Source organism: Oncorhynchus nerka, linkage group LG28, assembly GCF_034236695.1.
Source record: "Oncorhynchus nerka isolate Pitt River linkage group LG28, Oner_Uvic_2.0, whole genome shotgun sequence".
NCBI classification, from domain to species: domain Eukaryota; kingdom Metazoa; phylum Chordata; class Actinopteri; order Salmoniformes; family Salmonidae; genus Oncorhynchus; species Oncorhynchus nerka.
Genome location: NC_088423.1, coordinates 35,493,058 through 35,515,837, shown reverse-complemented (window position 1 = coordinate 35,515,837; position 22,780 = coordinate 35,493,058). Strand labels below are relative to the sequence as shown.

At 44.5% G+C, this 22,780-nt stretch overlaps 1 protein-coding gene and 1 pseudogene across 1 annotated transcript in view; one reads left to right on the top strand and one right to left on the bottom strand.

Annotated features, from left to right (window-relative positions):
• The window catches only part of LOC115113178 (phytanoyl-CoA hydroxylase-interacting protein-like), a 39,320-nt gene extending 34,267 nt beyond the window's left edge, over positions 1–5,053 (top strand). Inside the window, exon 5 of the mRNA XM_029640526.2 lies at positions 2,146–5,053. Coding sequence (XP_029496386.1) covers positions 2,146–2,692 — 547 coding nt within the window. The 3' untranslated portion in view covers positions 2,693–5,053. The remainder of the gene's footprint in view (positions 1–2,145) is intronic.
• Positions 4,359–20,889, bottom strand: LOC115113177 (protein FAM13C-like; annotated as a pseudogene).
• Positions 20,890–22,780: the final 1,891 nt, after the last annotated feature.

The window sequence follows — 22,780 nt, the reverse complement described above, 5'->3', positions numbered from 1 at the left end:
TACTGTTTGTGTGTATGTATGTGCGTAGGATATCTACTGTTTGTGTGTATGTATGTGCATAGGATATCTTCTGTTTGTGTGTATGTATGTGCATAGGATATCTTCTGTTTGTGTGTATGTATGTGCGTAGGATACCTTCTGTTTGTGTGTATGTATGTGCGTAGGATATCTACTGTTTGTGTGTATGTATGTGCATAGGATATCTTCTGTTTGTGTGTATGTATGTGCATAGGATATCTACTGTTTGTGTGTATGTATGTGCATAGGATATCTTCTGTTTGTGTGTATGTATGTGCATAGGATACCTTCTGTTTGTGTGTATGTATGTGCATAGGATACCTTCTGTTTGTGTGTTTGTATGTGCATAGGATATCTACTGTTTGTGTGTATGTATGTGCATAGGATATCTTCTGTTTGTGTGTGTGTATGTGCGTAGGATATCTACTGTTTGTGTGTATGTATGTGCATAGGATATCTTCTGTTTGTGTGTATGTATGTGCATAGGATATCTTCTGTTTGTGTGTATGTATGTGCGTAGGATATCTTCTGTTTGTGTGTATGTATGTGCATAGGATACCTTCTGTTTGTGTGTATGTATGTGCATAGGATACCTTCTGTTTGTGTGTTTGTATGTGCATAGGATATCTACTGTTTGTGTGTATGTATGTGCGTAGGATACCTTCTGTTTGTGTGTATGTATGTGCATAGGATATCTTCTGTTTGTGTGTATGTATGTGCATAGGATATCTTCTGTTTGTGTGTATGTATGTGCGTAGGATATCTACTGTTTGTGTGTATGTATGTGCGTAGGATATCTTCTGTTTGTGTGTATGTATGTGCGTAGGATATCTTCTGTTTGTGTGTATGTATGTGCGTAGGATATCTTCTGTTTGTGTGTATGTATGTGCATAGGATATCTTCTGTTTGTGTGTATGTATGTGCATAGGATACCTTCTGTTTGTGTGTATGTATGTGCATAGGATACCTTCTGTTTGTGTGTTTGTATGTGCATAGGATATCTACTGTTTGTGTGTATGTATGTGCGTAGGATACCTTCTGTTTGTGTGTATGTATGTGCATAGGATATCTTCTGTTTGTGTGTATGTATGTGCATAGGATATCTTCTGTTTGTGTGTATGTATGTGCGTAGGATATCTACTGTTTGTGTGTATGTATGTGCGTAGGATATCTTCTGTTTGTGTGTATGTATGTGCGTAGGATATCTTCTGTTTGTGTGTATGTATGTGCGTAGGATATCTTCTGTTTGTGTGTATGTATGTGCATAGGATATCTTCTGTTTGTGTGTATGTATGTGCATAGGATACCTTCTGTTTGTGTGTGTAAAGGTGTAAAGGTATTGTTAATTGAGCTGACATATGCAGTGTTTACTGTGAATGCGGTATCCGCGAACGCAGGAACATTGCCTTTTGTTAAATGGGATTTATCTGTTAATTGAATGATTAAAATATTCCACCCTGAAACATATAATTGTATGGAATTGATTAGAATGTATGAAATCATAATCAATAAATGTGTAGTCCTAGTCAGAATTAGGGTAAAACAATATAGCTAATGGTATTTTAGACACAGACTGTCTGAACAAAATTCGGTGCCGACCTGACTAGAGGTTTGGGAGAGAACGAGGAGTACGTCTCAAGGTCAAGGTCTCCCTAATCTCTGTCGGCTGGGTAGTGAGACAGTATGTGCGTAGGATTGGGATTGGAAATTCTCGTGACACCTTTAAATCTAAATTGAGCTATAACGCAGATCTTCCGTGATACTTCTGTGATAACAATTGAATTCAGCCCTAGATTACATTTATTAGGGGCTCGATTCAATCCGTTGTGCTGAAGATCTGAGCTACAGTGAGATATACATTTTAAGAAGACTGCATTCGGTAAACACAGCATATGTCAGCTTAAATCTGAATCTTAAATTACCATGAAATTTCAATCTCGCTAGAAACACTGAATTTTTTATGATATGGACTGAATCGAGCCCTAGATCTGTATTTTTACTCATTGTTTCCGAAATGGAGCCTTTCTGAGAACTTGTTTGCATTGTCAATGCCTGGTTGTAATTGATGATGCATTGTAATCTATAGTATAGTGAATACTCAGACAGTTGTCCATGTTTCCTCTCCAGGGAGGTGCATGGGAACCGCATGCTGCCAGCAGTGAAGGACAACAGTGGAAGCCACGGCTCACCTATCAGCGGAAAGCTGGAGGGCCTCTACTTCAGCTGCAACACAGAGTTCAACACAGGCAAGCCCCCCCAGGATTCCCCCTACGGCCGCACACGCTTTGAGATCCAGGCTGAGACCCTGTTCAACCCCAAGACTAACCTCTACTTCGGGGACTTCTACTGCATGTACACGGCCTACCACTACGTCATACTGGTGCTGGCCCCACAGGGCTCGCCCGGCGATGACTTCTGCAAGGCAAGGCTGCAAGCGCTCGACGTCACCAACAACCACTTCCTGACGTGCACGCTGGACGAGGAGGCGGGCGACGGGGCGCTGGTGTTCCGGCACGCCCAGGATGTGATCCTGGAGGTGATTTACACGGATCCCGTGGACCTGGCACTGGGCACGGTGGCAGAGATCAGCGGGCACCAGCTTATGAGCCTTTCTACTGTCAACGCCAAGAAGGACCCCAGCTGCAAGACCTGCAACATCAGCGTGGGACGCTAGTGGGAGACTGGACTGGACCTGTGCTACACACACATGCAAACCCAACCTTTACACACCTCTATATCCACAAAGAACCACCCTCCCAAAAGAAGAACAGTGCAAAAGAGGGACCCAGACTGTGAAAGAAATGTAACAGGGTGCGGTGCTAGAATTCACAATCCAATAGCATACACACACAAACATACACATAAACAAAACACATCATCCATAACCCTTTACATCCTCCAAGGACCACCCTCCCAAAAGTGTGGAACTCTTTTCCAGCCTCCCGCCAACCCCATCAGAAGAGAAACAATGCAAAAGAGGGAGGAGCCCCAACTGAAAGATCTACAGCTTAAGTGTGGGACCCCAACAACTTTGTCAGCATCATCCAAACCGGCTAGCCAACACTGGTCAATTAACTGACTGATCCCTTTAAATGTTCTAACCAAACATTCATTGTTGCCTGCATTTATTCACACAGCTTTTCTCATAGATATCTCCTTCTCCCTTTGACCTTTTCTGTTCACTTCAGTCCAGGTAGACAGGTGGTTGTGTTCCTCTTTTTCTGTCTCTTCTGGAAGGTGTTAGTTTGGTCCAAGTTACTCCATACCTCCCTCCCTCTATTGGCAGAGACTGGTACTAATTTAGGGCTGCAGTGTCATCATCTTTATGCCAAAGGTATCACAAGTGGAAATAACTTGCTGTAGAATAACAATACTAATGCAACAGCCACTAAAAAGCAAATGAACTCTGAGATCAACTTGGTAATTACTACTTGGTAACCTTTAAGAGCATGATGCTGTCAACTGCAATGTTCTGTTTTATTTATTCTAGTTATAAGGAAACCATAGACTGTTTAGCAAAGTAAGTGTGAAAATATTTATTTTTTACTGATATATATAGAAACCAGAAGTGCACAATGTCAAGAGATCTGATCATAGTAAAGAATGGCATGTTGGGATGAAAAACACATTTGACTGCAGGAGTAACTTGCCCTATGCCAACATTCACACATTTTTTTTTTCAAGGTAATGTATAACTTGAATTTCCACAATGCATCATGTCAACTATTAACTAATACATATCATAGTACAAAGTGGGACTAAAAACTGATTGACATACACAAGTATTCTACAGGATTGTCAGATTGTATATTTGGATGACATATCCTCCTTGCCAAGATTGCACTTTTCAAAGTGCCACATTTGAACATAGTACACCACCTGTTATACCGAGAATAGTTTTGCGAGAAGAAAATGCAAGTAACAATAGTGCATAAAATAGCTTAGAAATTGATAACACGTATCTAACATCAACTGTGCTATATTTGTTCTCTTTGCTTCCTTAAAATTTAACTGTTACACTCGCTACATCAGTTGCATAAAATATTATAATTCCATCAGTTGCATAAAATATCATTTGTTATCATAACTAACAAAGTACTTGTTATGGGACAAAAAATTGTTGGATGTTGCCCAGCAACTCATGTATCATCTTGCCATCACTCTTAACCAAAGTGAGAGTCAGTCAACATCAAAGTAATTTAAAGTGCATCACCATGTAACCATGGCATGAAACATGACAAGAAGTACCGGTATTTCACTTTGAAAATTGTTCAGAAACTAAAGGTCCTATAAATGAGTAAAAAAGTGTTTCAAAATAAAAGTCCCACTGTGAAGGAAGCTTAGACAGTCTTCTAAGTATCCTGTTTACTGAGCAGGGCTTCCAGTAAGTGGAGTTTAGCTTTTAGGTTCTTGTACTCGCAGTACTCCTCTGCCATGGGCCCGCGGTCCTCTTTCTGGGCATTCCTTTAAAGACGAGGAAGAGAAACATACTAACTTAATATTTTAGACAAGCTGCAGCTTCCTTTACTGGTATAGTCCTTGTGTTGCCTTATTCAGATAACATTGTACAGTGAGTATTGTAATTAAAGCATTGTATTTTAGGGCTCTATTCAATCTGCATCACGGAAATTCAGCTTTACAGCGTGATTGAAATTTAAAGGCAATGTTCCCACTTAGGTGGAGAATGCATTCATGGTAAACGCTGCTTATGTCGGCTCAATCGGAAATGAACTTTACATTTCTATTGGGGAATCCGTAATGCTTCAGTGTTACAGATTGATTTGAGCCATACATAAAAAAAACAGCTACATGTGCAAAATATGTGTGTACTGTAGTTCAGAGCAGTTGTCTATTTCTCTGTCTCTCTCCTAAGTACTTCTTTGTGTCGTATTAACGTGAGTGTGCATCGCGCTGTTGTATCATTCTGCTGAATTCTTTTGGTGGATGTTTTATTTGATTTTTCACAAGGCATTGTTGAACTATGGATACCAAATGTTCCAGTTTGTTAAAAGAAAATTAAAGAAAAAGCAAACGGTGAAGTGTAACGAGTCTTACCTGTCGGTCTGTGTGTAGAAGTGGTCCTCAAAGTCTCTGAGTACTGAACGGAGTCTCTTCTTCTCTGCTCGTGTCACCCTCAGCTGCTCCAGTAACTCTGATCTACAGTACAGTAGGAGGGGTCACAGAGAGGAGTGAGACAAGAATACATACAGCAAGGCCTCACTCCAAAATTCATCTCTATGCACTAGCAAGAGAAGTGAACCAGGGGAATACCTTGATGCCTCGTGCAGTGTTGCTGTGGTGACGCTGGGTGGATGTAGACTTTTGATCTCCTCCAGAGGCGACACGACATTATGCGACTCTTCTGACTCTTCTGAAGACACACAGTGCAACGCTGTATGAGGTAGCCAGGGGCTGTCCTTCACATACTCTTCATCAGAACACTCCTCTTCCTCCTGTAGGGAATCAGAGCACAGAGACTGTAAAATAATAGTGAAGACATCAAAACTATGAAATAACAAATGTGGAATTATGTAGTAACCAACAAGTGATAAACAAATTCTTCAAAGTAGCCACCCTTTGCCTGATGACAGCTTTGCACACTCTTGGCATTCTCTCAACCAGCTTCACGGGGTAGTCACCTGGAATCTATTTCAATTAACACGTGTGCCTTGTTAAGTTAATTTGTGGAATTTATTTTCTTCTTAATATATTTGAGCCAATCTGTTGTGTTGTGACAAGGTAGGGGTGGTATACAGAAGATAGCCATATTTGGTAAAAGACCAAGTCCATATTATGGCAAGAACAGCTCAAATAAGCAAACAGAAATGACAGTCTATCATTACTTTAAGACATAAAGGTCAGTCAATTTCAAGAACTTTGAAAGTTTCAAGTGCAGTTGCTAAAACCATCAAGCACTATGATGAAACTGGCTCTCATGAGGACTGCCACAGGAAAGGAAAACCCAGAGTTACCTCTGCTGAAGAGGATAAGTTCATTAGAGAGTTTCCAGCCTCAGAAATTGCAGCCCAAAAAAATGCTTCAAAGAGTTCAAGTAACAGACACATCTCAACATCAACTGTTCAGAGGAGACTGTGTGAATCAGGCCTTCATGGTTGAAGAAACCACGACTAAAGGACACCAATAAGAAGTAGAGACTTGCTTGCGTTAAGAAACATGAGCAATGGATATTACACTGGTGGAAATCTGTCCTTTGGTCTGAGATGTTTAGTTCCAACCACCATTTGTGTCTTTGTGAGACACAGGTGAATGCATGTCTTTGTGAGATGCAGGTGAACGCAGGTGAACGAGTAGGTGAAAGAATGATCTCCGCATATGTAGTTCCCACCGTGAAGCATGGAGAAGGAGGTGTGAGGGTGTGGGATGCTTTGTGGTGACACTGTCTGATTTATTTAGAATTCACGGTACACTTAACCAGCATGGCTACCACAGCATTCTGCAGCAATATACCATCCCATCTGGCTTGGGTTTAGTGGGACACCTCAGGGTGTGTAAGGGATATTTGACCACGAAGGAGAGTGATGGAGTGCTGCATCAGATGACCTAGCCTCCACAATCACCCAACCTCAACCCAATTGAGATGGTTTGGGATGAGTTGGTGTGTCCAAACTTAACTGGTACTGTATATAATTTTGTATTTAAAAAAAAATACAAAAATTCCCAAAAGTGGAGCACTGGGCCTTTATTATTCCTGTATAAGGGGACCGATATAGCCTTCTATAGCATAGCCCAAATGTAAAACACAGCAATATATCTCAGTTTATTCCATAAATCGTGAATGCATTGGATTGCAATGCTGGTGCTGTAAATTAATCTAGTCCAGTTTAATGAATTACAGTGTAGACTAATCCAAGTGTAAACTACGACAATGTACATAGAGAAGAATGCTAAAATGTTTTTTAATTTTTTTATTTTTTTATTTCACCTTTATTTAACCAGGTAGACAAGGTGAGAACAAGTTCTCATTTACAATTGCGACCCGGCCAAGATAAAGCAAAGCAGTTCGACACATACAACGAGTTACACATGGAGTAAAACAAACATACAGTCAATAATACAGTAGAAACAAGTCTATATATGATGTGAGCAAATGAGGTGAGATAAGGGAGGTAAAGGCAAAAAAAGGCCATGGTGGTAAAGTAAATACAATATAGCAAGTAAAACACTGGAATGGTAGATTTGCAGTGGAAGAATGTGCAAAGTAAAAATAAAAATAATGGGGTGCAAAGGAGCAAAATAAATCAATCAATCAAATCAAATAAATACAGTAGGGAAAGAGGTAGTTGTTTGGGCTAAATTATAGGTGGGCTATGTACAGGTGCAGTAATCTGTGAGCTGCTCTGACAGCTGGTGCTTAAAGCTAGTGAGGGAGATAAGTGTTTCCAGTTTCAGAGATTTTTGTAGTTCGTTCCAGTCATTGGCAGCAGATAACTGGAAGGAGAGGCTGCCAAAGAAAGAATTGGTTTTGGTGGTGACCAGTGAAATATACCTGCTGGAGCGCGTGCTACAGGTGGGTGATGCTATGGTCACCAGCGAGCTGAGCTAAGGGGAGACTTGTAGATGACATGGAGCCAGTGGGTTTGGCGACGAGTATAAAGCAAGGGCCAGCCAACTACAGCATACAGGTCGCAATGGTGGGTAGTATATGGGGCTTTAGTGACAAAACAGATGGCACTGTGATAGACTGCATCCAAGTAAGAGCTGTCCAGAGTAGTGATGTTGGACAGGCGGGCAGGTGCAGGCAGCGATCGGTTGAAGAGCATGCATTTAGTTTTACTTGTATTTAAGAGCAATTGGAGGCCACGGAAGGAGAGTTGTATGGCATTGAAGCTTGCCTGAAGGGTTGTTAACACAGTGTCCAAAGAAGGGCCAGAAGTATACAGAATGGTGTCGTCTGCGTAGAGGTGGATCAGAGACTCACCATGTCATGTTATGTCTTGTCCCTGTGCTTTCTCTTCTCTTCGTTTCCCCCTGCTGGTCGTATTAGGTTACTATCTCTCTCTCTCTCTATCGTTCCGTTCCTGCTCCCAGCTGTTCCCCATTCTCCTAACGACCTCGTTTACTCTCTCACACCTGTCTCCTCTTTTGTCCTCTGATTAAGTCTCTATTTCTCTCTCTGTTTCTGCTTCTGTCCTTGTCGGATTCTTGTTTGCTTTGCCCTTGTCCCGTCCTGTCGTAATCTGCCTCTTCATCAGATGCTGCGTGTGAGCAGGTGTCTCTGTCCTCTACGGCCCGCGCCTACCCAGAGGGACCTGCAGTCTGTTGCCGCTAGCCCTGCAATTCTCCTCTACTACTAGAAGGAGGACTCTCCTGCAAAGATTGAGGATTTATGTTTTCCCTGTTTGGACATTAAAAGACTCTGTTTCTGTTGAATCGCTGTTGGGTCCTCACTCACCTGCATAACAGAAGAATCCGACCAAGAATGGACCCAGCGACTTCGGATCCTCTCTACTCAGCCGTCGAGATCCAGGGAGCGATGCTAGGCAGACACGAGCAGGAATTGTCTGCTGCTCGACATCCTGTTGAGACCCTGGCCGCCCAAGTCTCCGCCCTCTCGAAACATATTATTTGTCTGTAGCTCTCGACGCCGGTACCGTAGTCCCTTCCTCCTCTCCCGCCGGAGCGTGGGTTTTTTTTGTTAAGAAAAAGGACGGGACCCTGCGCCCCTGCGTGGATTATTGAGGGCTGAATGACATAACGGTTAAGAATCGTTATCCGCTTCCCCTTATGTCTTCAGCCTTCGAGATCCTGCAGGGAGCCAGGTTTTTCACTAAGTTGGACCTTCGTAACGCTTACCATCTCGTGCGCATCAGGGAGGGGGACGAGTGGAAAACGGCGTTTAACACTCCGTTAGGGCACTTTGAATACCGGGTTCTGCCGTTCGGTCTCGCTAACGCTCCAGCTGTCTTTCAGGCATTAGTGAATGATGTACTGAGAGACATGCTGAACATCTTTGTTTTCGTTTACCTTGACGATATCCTGATTTTTTTCACCGTCACTCCAGATTCATGTTCAGCACGTTCGACGTGTCCTCCAGCGCCTTTTAGAGAATTGTCTTTATGTGAAGGCTGAGAAGTGCGCTTTTCATGTCTCCTCCGTCACATTTCTCGGTTCTGTTATTTCCGCTGAAGGCATTCAGATGGATTCCGCTAAGGTCCAAGCTGTCAGTGATTGGCCCGTCCTAAGTCACGTGTCGAGCTGCAGCGCTTTCTCGGTTTCGCGAATTTCTATCGTCGTTTCATTCGTAATTTCGGTCAGGTGGCAGCTCCTCTCACAGCCCTTACTTCTGTCAAGACGTGCTTTAAGTGGTCCGTTTCCGCCCAGGGAGCTTTTGATCTCCTCAAGAAGCGTTTTACATCCGCTCCTATCCTTGTTACACCTGACGTCTCTAGACAGTTCATTGTCGAGGTTGACGCGTCAGAGGTGGGCGTGGGAGCCATTCTGTCCCAGCGCTCCCATTCTGACGATAAGGTCCATCCTTGCGCGTATTTTTTCTCATCGCCTGTCGCCGTCGGAACGTAACTATGATGTGGGAAACCGCGAACTGCTCGCCATCCGCTTAGCCCTAGGCGAATGGCGACAGTGGTTGGAGGGGGCGACCGTTCCTTTTGTCGTTTGGACTGACCATAAGAACCTTGAGTACATCCGTTCTGCCAAACGACTTAATGCGCGTCAGGCTCGTTGGGCGTTGTTTTTCGCTCGTTTCGAGTTCGTTATTTCTTATCGTCCGGGCTCAAAGAACACCAAGCCTGATGCTTTGTCCCGTCTCTTCAGTTCTTCAGTAGCCTCCACCGACCCCGAGGGGATTCTCCCTGAGGGGCGTGTTGTCGGGTTGACTGTCTGGGGAATTGAGAGGCAGGTAAAGCAAGCACTCACTCACACTCCGTCGCTGCGCGCTTGTCCTAGGAACCTTCTTTTCATTCCCGTTCCTACTCGTCTGGCCGTTCTTCAGTGGGCTCACTCTGCCAAGTTAGCCGGCCATCCCGGCGTTCGGGGTACGCTTGCTTCTATTCGCCAGCGTTTCTGGTGGCCCACTCAGGAGCGTGACACGCGTCGTTTCGTGGCTGCTTGTTTGGACTGCGCGCAGACTAAGTCCGGTAACTCTCCTCCTGCCGGCCGTCTCAGACCGCTTTCCATTCCCTCTCGACCGTGGTCTCACATCGCCTTAGACTTTATTACCGGTCTTCCTTCGTCAGCGGGGAAGACTGTTATTCTAACGGTTGTCGATAGGTTCTCTAAGGCGGCTCATTTTATTCCCCTCGCTAAGCTTCCTTCTGCTAAAGAGACGGCACAAATCATCATTGAGAATGTTTTCAGAATTCATGGCCTTCCGTCAGACGCCCGTTTCGGACAGGGGTCCATAATTCACATCTCAATTTTGGAGGGAGTTTTGCCGTTTGATTGGGGCTTCCGTCAGTCTCTCTTCCGGTTTTCACCCCCAGTCTAACGGTCAAGCAGAACGGGCCAATCAGACGATTGGTCGCATCTTACGCAGTCTTTCCTTTCGAAACCCTGCGTCTTGGGCAGAACAGCTCCCTGGGCAGAATACGCTCACAACTCGCTTCCTTCGTCTGCGACCGGGCTATCTCCTTTTCAGAGTAGCCTCGGGTACCAGCCTCCTCTGTTCTCGTCCCAGCTCGCCGAGTCCAGCGTCCCCTCCGCTCAGGCTTTTGTCCAACGTTGTGAGCGCACCTGGAAGAGGGTCAGGTCTGCACTTTTCCGTTATAGGGCGCAGACTGTGAGAGCCGCTAATAAGCGTAGGACTAAGAGTCCTAGGTATTGTCGCGGTCAGAGAGTATGGCTCTCCACTCGTAACCTTCCCCTTATGACAGCTTCTCGCAAGTTGACCCCACGGTTCATTGGTCCGTTCCGTATTTCTCAGGTCGTTAATCCTGTCGCAGTGCGACTTCTTCTTCCGCGACATCTTCGTCGCGTCCACCCGGTCTTCCATGTCTCCTGTGTCAAGCCTTTTCTTCGCGCCCCCGTTCGTCTCCCCCCGTCCTTGTCGAGGGCGCACCTATCTACAGGGTCCGGAAGATTATGGACATGCGTCCTCGGGGCCGTGGTCATCAGTACCTAGTGGATTGGGAGGTTACGGTCCTGAGGAAAGGAGTTGGGTTCCATCTCGGGACGTGCTGGACCGTTCGCTGATCGATGATTTCCTCCGTTGCCGCCAGGTTTCCTCCTCGAGTGCGCCAGGAGGCGCTCGGTGAGTGGGGGTACTGTCATGTTATGTCTTGTCCCTGTGCTTTCTCTTCTCTTCGTTTCCCCCTGCTGGTCGTATTAGGTTACTATCTCTCTCTCTCTCTATCGTTCCGTTCCTGCTCCCAGCTGTTCCCCATTCTCCTAACGACCTCGTTTACTCTCTCACACCTGTCTCCTCTTTTGCCCTCTGATTAAGTCTCTATTTCTCTCTCTGTTTCTGCTTCTGTCCTTGTCGGATTCTTGTTTGCTTTGCCCTTGTCCCGTCCTGTCGTAATCTGCCTCTTCATCAGATGCTGCGTGTGAGCAGGTGTCTCTGTCCTCTACGGCCCGCGCCTACCCAGAGGGACCTGCAGTCTGTTGCCGCTAGCCCTGCAATTCTCCTCTACTACTAGAAGGAGGACTCTCCTGCAAAGATAGAGGATGTATGTTTTCCCTGTTTGGACATCTCCTGTAAAGATTGAGGATTTATGTTTTCCCTGTTTGGACATTAAAAGACTCTGTTTCTGTTGAATCGCTGTTGGGTCCTCACTCACCTGCATAACACACCAATGAAGCGTCATCATTGATGTATACAGAGAAGAGAGTCGGTCCAAGAATTGAACCCTGTGGCAACCCCATAGAGACTGCCAGAGGTCCGGACAGCAGACCCTCTGATTTGACACACTGAACTCTTTCAGAGAAGTAGTTGGTGAACCAGGCGAGGCAATCATTTGAGAAACAGGTTCTCCTTTACCCATACCGATATATCCAAGATGGCGTAGCAGTCAGACGTCTTGTCGTGTCGTGTCCCTTGTATATATCGTTTTTTATTTATTTTTTACATATTTTCTTCTCATATTTTTAAAAACATTTTGTTAAACCTCAACATCTAAATATTCTCCTGCAACCCGCCTCACCCAATGTAGCGTGGATCTGCTTTTTTTTCTAAAGTATTTATATTTACTTCGGATCCGGAACCCCTCAACTGAAGCTAGCCAGCTAACTACCAGCTATCAGTCAGCAAACCATTGCTAGCGGTCATCAGCTAACCTTTAGCTCGGAAAGCTCTCGCCAGTTCGAACAACGCGACTCTAACCAGAGCTTAACGGACCTATTATTTTTATCCCCGGATTCCCACCGCAAACGGAACATTTTCATCTGGATCTTCACAACTAGCTAACTAGCTAACCGCAACCTCGGATGACTACTGTTTCCATCCACTTAGCTTGAAGCTAGCCCGGCCAGAGCTCCTGTGCTACCACCAAAGCATACTCCTGGGCTACAATATCCGGACCCACGACCGGTCTATCGATGTCACCGCATGAAGAGGCATAAACAGACTTAACCCCATCGCGACGTCCCCCAAAGGCTAACTTTCTAGCCTTTGCTATCTGCTTGCTTGCGTGCTGTTGTTGTGCTAGCTGATTAGCTGTTGTTGTCTCACCTACTGTTTTAGCTAGCTCTCCCAATCAACACCTGTGATTACTGTATGCCTCGCTGTATGTCTCTCTCAAATGTCAATATGCCTTGTATACTGTTGTTCAGGTTAGTTATCATTGTTTTAGTTTACAATGGAGCCCCTAGTTCCACTCTTCATACCCCTGATACCTCCTTTGTCCCACCTCCCACACATGCGGTGACCTCAGCCATTACAACCAGCATGTCCAGAGATGCCTTCTCTCTTATCATCACCCAGTGCCTGGGCTTACCTCCGCTGTATCCACACCCCACCATACCCCTGTCTGCGCATTATGCCCTGAATATATTCTACCATGCCCAGAAATCTGCTCCTTTTATTCTTTGTCCCCAACGCTCTAGGCGACCAGTTTTGATAGCCTTTAGCCGCACCCTCATACTACTCCTCCTCTGTTCCGCGGGGGATGTGGAGGTAAACCCAGGCCCTGCATGTCCCCAGGCACCCTCATTTGTTGACTTCTGTGATCGAAAAAGCCTTGGTTTCATGCATGTCAACATCAGAAGCCTCCTCCCTAAGTTTGCTTTACTCACTGCTTTAGCACACTCTGCTAACCCTGATGTCCTTGCCGTGTCTGAATCCTGGCTCAGGAAGGCCACCAAAAATTCTGAGATTTCCATACCCAACTATAACATTTTCCGTCAAGATATAACTGCTAAAGGGGGAGGAGTTGCAGTCTACTGCAGAGATAGCCTGCAAAGTAATGTTATACTTTCCAGGTCCATACGCAAACAGTTTGAACTACTAATTTTAAAAATGACTCTCTCCAGAAATAAGTCTCTAACTGTTGCCGCCTGCTACCGACCCCCCTCAGCTCCCAGCTGTGCCCTGGACACCATTTGTGAATTGATCACCTAACCTAAATTTGTGAATTGATCGCCTGACCTAAACTGGGATATGCTTAACACCCCGGGAGTCCTACAATCTAAGCTAGATACCCTCAATCTCACACAAATCATCAAGGAACCCACCAGGTACAACCCTAAATCTGTAAACAAGGGCACCCTCATAGATGTCATCCTGACCAACTGGCCCTCCAAATACACCTCCGCTGTCTTCAACCAGGATCTCAGCGATCACTGCCTCATTGCCTGTATCCGCTACGGCTCCGCAGTCAAACGACCACCCCTCATCACTGTCAAACGCTCCCTAAAACACTTCTGTGAGCAGGCCTTTCTAATCGACCTGGCCCGGGTATCCTGGAAGGATATTGACCTCATCCCGTCAGTTGAGGATGCCTGGTCATTTTTTTAAAGTAACTTCCTCACCATTTTAGATAAGCATGCTCCGTTCAAAAAATGCAGAACTAAGAACAGATATAGCCCTTGGTTCACTCCAGACCTGACTGCCCTCGACCAGCACAAAAACATCCTGTGGCGGACTGCAATAGCATCGAATAGTCCCCGCGATATGCAACTGTTCAGGGAAGTCAGGAACCAATACACGCAGTCAGTCAGGAAAGCAAAGGCCAGCTTCTTCAGGCAGAAATTTGCATCCTGTAGCTCTAACTCCAAAAAGTTCTGGGACACTGTGAAGTCCATGGAGAACAAGAGCACCTCCGCCCAGCTGCCCACTGCACTGAGGCTAGGTAACACGGTCACCACCGATAAATCCATGATTATCGAAAACTTCAACAAGCATTTCTCAACGGCTGGCCATGCCTTCCTCCTGGCTACTCCAACCTCGGCCAACAGCTCCGTCCCCCCCGCAGCTACTCGCCCAAGCCTCTCCAGGTTCTCCTTTACCCAAATCCAGATAGCATATGTTCTGAAAGAGCTGCAAAACCTGGACCCGTACAAATCAGCTGGGCTTGACAATCTGGACCCTCTATTTCTGAAACTATCCGCCGCCATTGTCGAAACCCCTATTACCAGCCTGTTCAACCTCTCTTTCATATCGTCTGAGATCCCCAAGGATTGGAAAGCTGCCGCAGTCATCCCCCTCTTCAAAGGGGGAGACACCCTGGACCCAAACTGTTACAGACCTATATCCATCCTGCCCTGCCTATCTAAGGTCTTCGAAAGCCAAGTCAACAAACAGGTCACTGACCATCTCGAATCCCACCGTACCTTCTCCGCTGTGCAATCTGGTTTCCGAGCCGGTCACGGGTGCACCTCAGCCCCGCTCAAGGTACTAAACGATATCATAACCGCCATCGATAAAAGACAGTACTGTGCAGCCGTCTTCATCGACCTTGCTAAGGCTTTCGACTCTGTCAATCACCATATTCTTATCGGCAGATAAGCCTCGGTTAGCCTCGGTTTTTCAGTAGCCTCGGTTTTTCTGATGACTGCCTTGCCTGGTTCACCAACTACTTTGCAGACAGAGTTCAGTGTGTCAAATCGGAGGGCATGCTGTCCGGTCCTCTGGCAGTCTCTATGGGGGTGCCACAGGGTTCAATTCTCGGGCCGACTCTTTTCTCTGTATATATCAATGATGTTGCTCTTGCTGCGGGCGATTCCCTGATCCACCTCTACGCAGACGACACCATTCTGTATACTTCCGGCCCGTCCTTGGACACTGTGCTATCTAACCTCCAAACGAGCTTCATTGCCATACAACACTCCTTCCGTTGCCTCCAACTGCTCTTAAACGCTAGTAAAACCAAATGCATGCTTTTCAACCGTTCGCTGCCTTCTACGTCACTGTTTTTGCTTTGTCATTATGGGGTATTGTGTGTAGATTAATGGGGGGGGGGACTATTTAATCTAGTTTAGAATACGGCTGTAATGTAACAAAATGTGGAAAAAGTCAAGGAGCCTGAATACTTTCCAAATGCACTGTATCGTTCTGGGTTCTACTGCGCAAGAGCAGGTCGGTGGAGTTTTATGAACATCAAGGCAGACAGGTGATGATTTTTATTTTATTTTATATTCTGAAGTTGACAAGCCTCCAATGGGCCTCTGCATTGCACACATGTAGCCTACAGTTCTTCATCATTCACCAGAGAGAATACAGGGAAGATACCACAATTTACCTACCTGTAGGGTGCTACAGCCTAGATCTTTATTTGGTTTGTCATTCTATAATTTTCATGCAATTTTTGTGGTAAATAAATATAATTTATTTTAGAGTTGATGAGAATACATTTTTCTGTGTATTCTCAAATTGAATAAAACTAGGGAGCTCCCCCAGCACTACACACCTGATTACATGTGAAGTTAAGCCACATCTCCTCACACAGCCCCATCCCCAAACTACTTGCGTGTGTGTGTGTGTGTGTGTGTGTGTGTGTGTGTGTGTGTGTGTGTGTGTGAGAGAGAGACTTACTATTGTGGTGATGAAAGGGATGGTGGTGGAGGAACACAGGAGCTGCTGTTTGACCTGGCGGTAGCGATCATAGAAGGGCTTCATCAGAGTCTTCTCCTGCCTGGTGCTCTGAAAACACACACACACACACACACACTAAAGAAATATGTATAATAATATTAAACATTACGGCTACTCATTCAGAAGCTACACTAAAATAGACATTTACAAGGCACACTGGGCAGTCTTACCGGTCGTCCATGCAGGCTCTCAAAGTGGAGCAGACACTTCTGCAGGGTGACCTTCTCCACAGCTATCTGAGCCGGAGTCATCTCCTGGACCAGGAGCCAACCAGTGGCAATACAGTCAGACACAAGGCCAAACCAAAGAGTAATAGACCACAGCAGAGTTACACTGACAGTATAACACACTCAACTAATCAAGAGTAATCTTGGTTTGAGAATAGGTCCTTTCATAACTATGTACATTTCCATCGCATTACCTGGTCATTTTTGATGTGTCGTTTTACCTTGATGTTATCTGGCAGTCCCTCCTGTCGTTTCTCCATCATTCTCTTGTTCAGGCTATCGACAGTCTCCTTCAGTGAGGGTTTGTTGTTACTGTTCTGGTAGTGCTCCATCGCCCCCTGGGGGTCTCTGGTGGACCTGCATGTAGCTGTGTTCCGTCCTCTCTGCTGCTCCCTGAGCCCATCCACACACTGTTTCAGCTTCAGCTCTACACATACACAGAGGTTCCATTTGACAATATAGAACACTCATACAAATATCAATATAGATTCAGAATACATGTCCCTCCTCCTGAAATATATACATTTTTTAATGGCATAAATAATTATGAACATTTCCTTACAAATAATAATGATACATTATACAGATGGTGTCTTGGTGTTACATTCTTTCACTTCAGCAGCAGTTCACATGGGGTTTTTGAAATGCATCTGATTGCAACAAGTCAAGGTCTTACCTTTCAGCTGCTTGCGAGACTTAGTGAGGTCTCGCATCAGTCTAGATATTTCTGGGTGGGCAGTCTTATCATTGTATGCTGGCTGCCACAGAAAAACAACACAAACTCATGAATATATGACACATAGAAAGAGGTATATTCATATATGGCTAAATATATCCTATCATTATTATCAGTCCATAAACACTAGGTGGAGCTACACTAAACTCATGTGTTCTATTGGAATGAGAACTACAGCACTAGAAAAGACAGGACTGTAATGTGTGAAAACATCCAGTAGGAGAACTCTTTGAATTGGATTATTCTGTTCCCAAACCATCAACTTTTTCCTAAGGCTGTGTGCAGCTGGTATTGGGCTGAGTTGGCACTTTAGAAAAGGAAACGGAAGTCGAGTCTGGTGAGAGAGAGAGCGGTTTGAACCAGTCTAAACTGGCTTGGAAGAGAGAGAGGAGATATGACTGTCTGTGGCCTTGATTCTTTGACTCATCAGGAGGAAATACATTCCTCCCACTGGGCACACCATGTTGTTTCAATGTGGATAATTGGGTAATATTTGGCTGAGACATGGATCAATGAGATTACAACCTATATTCACCCACTCAAAAAGACAGACAAAAGGTAGTTGAATTTACAATGTGTTATTGATTTGCTGATTTTTTCCATAAAGAACTTCAGTTGTGGCAAATCGGATAAGATAAAGATACATATTGTAAACATATAAACAGAAACAGCTTTAATATAAACAGACTGTCAGCTTTAATTTGAGGGTATTTTCATCCATCTCGGGTGAACCGTTTAGAAATTACAGCACGTTTTGTACACAGTCCTCCCATTTTAGGGGACCAAAAGTATTGGGAAAAATGCACTTATATCTATCTATCTGTATTAAACTAGTAAAAGGTTATGTATTTGGTCCCATATTCATAACACACAATGGCTTCATCAAGCTTGTGGATGCATTTGCTGTTTGTTTTGGTTGTGTTTCAGATTATTTTGTGCCCAATAGAAATGAATGGTAAAAAATGTATTGTGTCACTTTGGAGTCACTTTTATTGTAAATAAGAATATGTTTCTAAACACTTTTACATTCACGTGGATGCTACCATGATTACAGATAATCCTGAATGATTTGTGAATAATGATGAGTGAGGATGTTTAAACGCGCAAATATCATACACCCCCAAAAATGCTAACTTCCCCTTTTATTGTAACTGTGAAAGGTTAGCTACAGTATTTGTGATATGTTGGATTCACGTCTTCATCTCAAACAAAACTCTAAGCTTAAGAATAGGACTAAATCAAATCAAAAATATAAATGCACTTAAATCATGTTTGATTTGATTTAGTCCTACTCTTTAAGTTACATTTTTGGTTGGGATGGAGACGAGAATCAAACATATCATTTATTATTTTGTAGAAAAGCTGTAATTAAAGCCAGACTAGGTCAGTGGCATAGAACTGTCAAAGCAGAAGATCTCCTTCGAATGTTGATATTCGGTTGTGTTGACAACTAAACACAATTCAATATCACTAAATATAATTTCATTTGAAATCAACTAGAGTTTGAAACCCTAGGCCTGTTGTACTGTCTATTTTTAGTTGGGTTGAATTGAAACAATAGGTGTTGATGACTTTGCAAATGGTATCTATATAGGCCTAAATATGATCATTTATGATATATGTGCTATCATTTCATTTGCTCTGTTAAAACTACACTGGAATAACTTCGAAAGCAGCAATGAATCTATTTCATTTTTAAGTGGAGCTCTCTCAACATTTATTCTCACGATGGCACATAGGTAATAGTCTGTGAAAAATAGCTAAGCAGGGCTGTTCTTGGTTAAAAGGGTAGCTATAGATAGATTTTCCAGTAGGAGGTGCTGCCCACCCTATAGTTTTTTTCCCCCTGATAGTAGATATAACGTTGAAGATCTGACATTGTTTTAATGGTACAAATTCAACATATTTTATACAAGGGTTGTCTATGTTGAAATGTGGTTACCATGATGACATAATACTGTGATTAAAATTTCACCATCAAAACAACAGTTGAGGTTGATGACTTTTTTTCCAATCCAATGTATTTTCCACACAATATGTTGACAAATTATGTTGAAACAACCTTTCTCTGCAGTTTGTCCAGTGGGCTTTGTCTTTATGAGACACGGTGTATTAAAGCTCTCATCAGTCAAACCATGGATTTATTCAGAAACTAAAAGGTTGGCCTCTGGGTTATAATATGGTTGTAAATAAACGTTGATGTTTGATGGTTTTACTGTCTCACCCTGTAGTGTCTCTCTTGCTCAAAGCGCTCCTCAAAATGTCTGATCCTCTTCCTCAGGTTCTGGATGTGTCTGTTTAGCATTGTGACTGATGGGGTCTTGATAGCTCCCTCTGCTGGTTCAGTCCTGACTGTGTAATGAGCCCTGGTGAGGGAGGGAGAGCTAGAATGGTAAGTTTCCACATTTATCCATCACATACGCTTCCAAGACACACCCACTAATACACAACACACACTTAACACGCATAAACCTTGGACACACAAAGCTACATACTCTCTCCATCCGAATGCACACACAAAAACCGAACACAAACACACAACACTTGAACACAGTCTCTTACATCCTGATGTATTGTGAGCAGGGTGGGGATGGGGCAGTTTCCGGGTCTGTGTTGAAGCGCTGGCCCTGGCTGAGGTTGTGGCAGCGGGGGGACGGAATGGGACAGTCGCCAGCCGCGAGGCGCTGGAGGAGAGGACTAGGACCAGGGGTCAGCAGACACTCACTGCTACTCCCCTCAGAGAGAGACACGGGGGCCCTGTGGACCGGACTGGCTTCTGACAGGGAGCAGAGGGAGGAGGGAGAGAGACAACGGGGTCAAAGTACAGAAAGGAAATGAAGACTAACAGGTTTGAAACTATAACAAAGCTAGTGGTGTAGTTGTGCACCTGTCCTACTGGTCAAAAACAACTAACTTCACCTCATATCCAGAACATACTCCAAAGATATCTGCCCTTATACACACACTGCTCCTACTGTATCTAGAGCATCCTGGCGCATCGTGACTTGATAAGCAAGCATGAGACATACCCACCCAAAGCTAACACTGACAAGAGCTTATATTATCCACTAAACATAAGACAGATGAAGTGACGCTCACAAAAAAAGCACTAAATATCAATCATAGTGTACAAGATATCACACAGTACGAGAATAACCAATTTGCTTACGAGGAGACGAGGGTTGAGAGAGATAGGAGAGGAGGAAGAGATTAAAGAAAAGGAGGGATAGGGAAGGGGTTGTTCTCCTACCTGTCAGTGAAGTGCTGATGATGTCCTGGTCCTGTTTTGGGAGGGATTGGAGAGATGGGGTTAGGCTCTGGTAGTCATTGGTACAAGGGGGAGTTCCAGGTCCTCCTGGGGGGTTCCGGGGGGCGAGGTGCACAGCTCAGCCTCCAGGGCTTGCTGCTTCAGGGAGGGGCTCTGGAAACAGAAGCAGAACATGCCTTCAGAATTAGGGGTCTGGAGAAGGTAAAACAGGGGTGCAGATCCCCTGTCTGGGGTGGAGAGGTTGAAGAAGGTGGGTGGCAAAATCCTGATGATGGCAGTTAAGAGGGCTTGTCCTTAGGGAAAGTGATCTTGTGTTGTGTCCGTGTGCCCAACACCTCAGTTATAAAAGGGTGGCGTAAGACATGACGTTAGCAGCCACATAATGCATCTCGTCTCGGTTCTGCTCTCCCCTAGGTTTCCTCAGACCTGGATCCACATGTGATCCCATTAGTTAGATCCCTGTGTGTGTGACAGCGTACTCAGCTTCCCCAGAACGGTGAAATCCCTGTGTTCTGTAATTCTCATAGTATCACTGTTAGTGATTCAGTAGAATCCGTGTATGTCTGCACATATCTGTGTTTTCCCTGTTTTTCCCGGTCTGTCTGCGTTCCCCGTGATGCTTCCGCTGCTCCGGCTCACCTCCACATGATGGATTATTCATGGAATCAGGGAAACGTTCGGGAAAACCATGCGTGTGGGAATATGATGGGGGGGTCTCCGTGGTAACGTTGTGAGGCTGAGCATTCTAATTGGAGAGAAGGAAGGCTGACGTTGTTAGCTCAGTGTGAGCCGCAGTAGGGGGTTGACATGGGTTGTTCTGTGAGCGTCCGTACTAGGATAAAATAGGTTTTGATGCATAAATATGGGGTAGTCTTGGGGATGGAGGGTAAAGGGGGGCTCATTCAGTTTTGTTTGACATCATGATTTGGTGAGGTTATAGCCCCTCCTTCTCGCTGTTCATTCATTTAAAAAACGGTGTGCGTCAGACAGGAGACAGAGGAAAGGGAGGGGGCAATTACTCACACACACGCACGTGCACACACGCACAAACGCTAACCTGTATGAATGCACACACTTGCCATTAGCCAATACAAATGTATTCCACTTCTCACAATATTAAAATCAATACCGCAGTGTCAATAAGAATGACCCATATCTAAAATGAAACCATTGTCCCTGATTGCAATGCAATTAATGACTCACCATCTAAAATGAGAGCTCAAGTAAACGGTTCTATTCTGGGCTGTTTATAACACTCATATATTGACATGTTTTTGCTGTTGGATTTGAGATAGCCAGCCAGCCAGCCGGCCAGCCAGCCAGCCAGCCAGCCACCCAGACAGACAGACAGACAGACAGACAGACAGACAGACAGACAGACAGACAGACAGACAGACAGACAGACAGACAGACAGACAGACAGACAGACAGACAGACAGTATGTCTATACCTCAGGCACAGACAGAATTGACTAATTTGACATGTTCCTTGTGCATCTCTGTCTGGCCAGAATGTATTTTCTGTTCCTTTACCTGGACCAGCTCCTGGCCATGTAGGGATATCAAAAAGGTTGTTGTGTCTTTCAGAACTACTTTACCTCATGGCAGAGGTTTTCAGTACAGCCGCCAATTTGATCTCTCCTCGCCATTACAGAACCACTAACACTAGCAGCAGAGTTGCCACCAATCTGTGGCTGTTGCTGCTGACATTTTTTGTTTGTTTTCCATGAAGTTGAAAATGTTTTTCAGATAAGGCTTCTTTCAAAGCACACCATTTAAAACAGAGTGGAGCATTTTTAGTATTCCTTACGAGACATTAGAGAAGACTTTGATGGGACTGTTGGCATAGGCAATATCCAGCAGTGAGAGATTACATGCTTTGTTTCCTGAAAATCACTACGAAAATAACTTACTCCCTTAGCCCCTGCCATCATGAAAGTACAGTAATATCTTTGTTGACAAAAATAAAACTGGGTCTTCCCTAAAAGCCTGTCTGTAAGCAGGTCTTGGTTCTAGGTAGCTGACTTAACTCAACTACATAGTGCAGGAAGTTTCTGATGAACTCCACCAACAGAGTTCATATTTGTCATCTGTAGTACCGTGCCTTTCTTGGTTTGCTGAAATCCATACTTTTACAAGAAACATTAATCAAATACAATCGCCAATTTATTGCTTGTTTAGTTTTTTTCCGAAAATGGCAAAGTGCCAATTGAATCTCCAGAGACGTAGGCCTAGGTCTCCAAATACTTATTGACCAATCAAATCACACAATCTAGGCCTACGTCATCAGAGATACAATCGGCAGATGCGCATTTGCACTGAGTTGCCATTTTCGAGAAACAGAAGAGTGCAAACAGTATTTGATTAACGTTTATTGAAAACGTACGGGTCAGGTCTAGGTCGAGTTGTCTTTGGGTCCATCCGAGTCTGATTGTTCTTGGGTCCGTGTTCCCATTTATTTATTTTTATTGAGTCCCTTTGGGTTGGGTCTGACTGTCCTCGGGTCCGGGTCCATATAGTTGGACC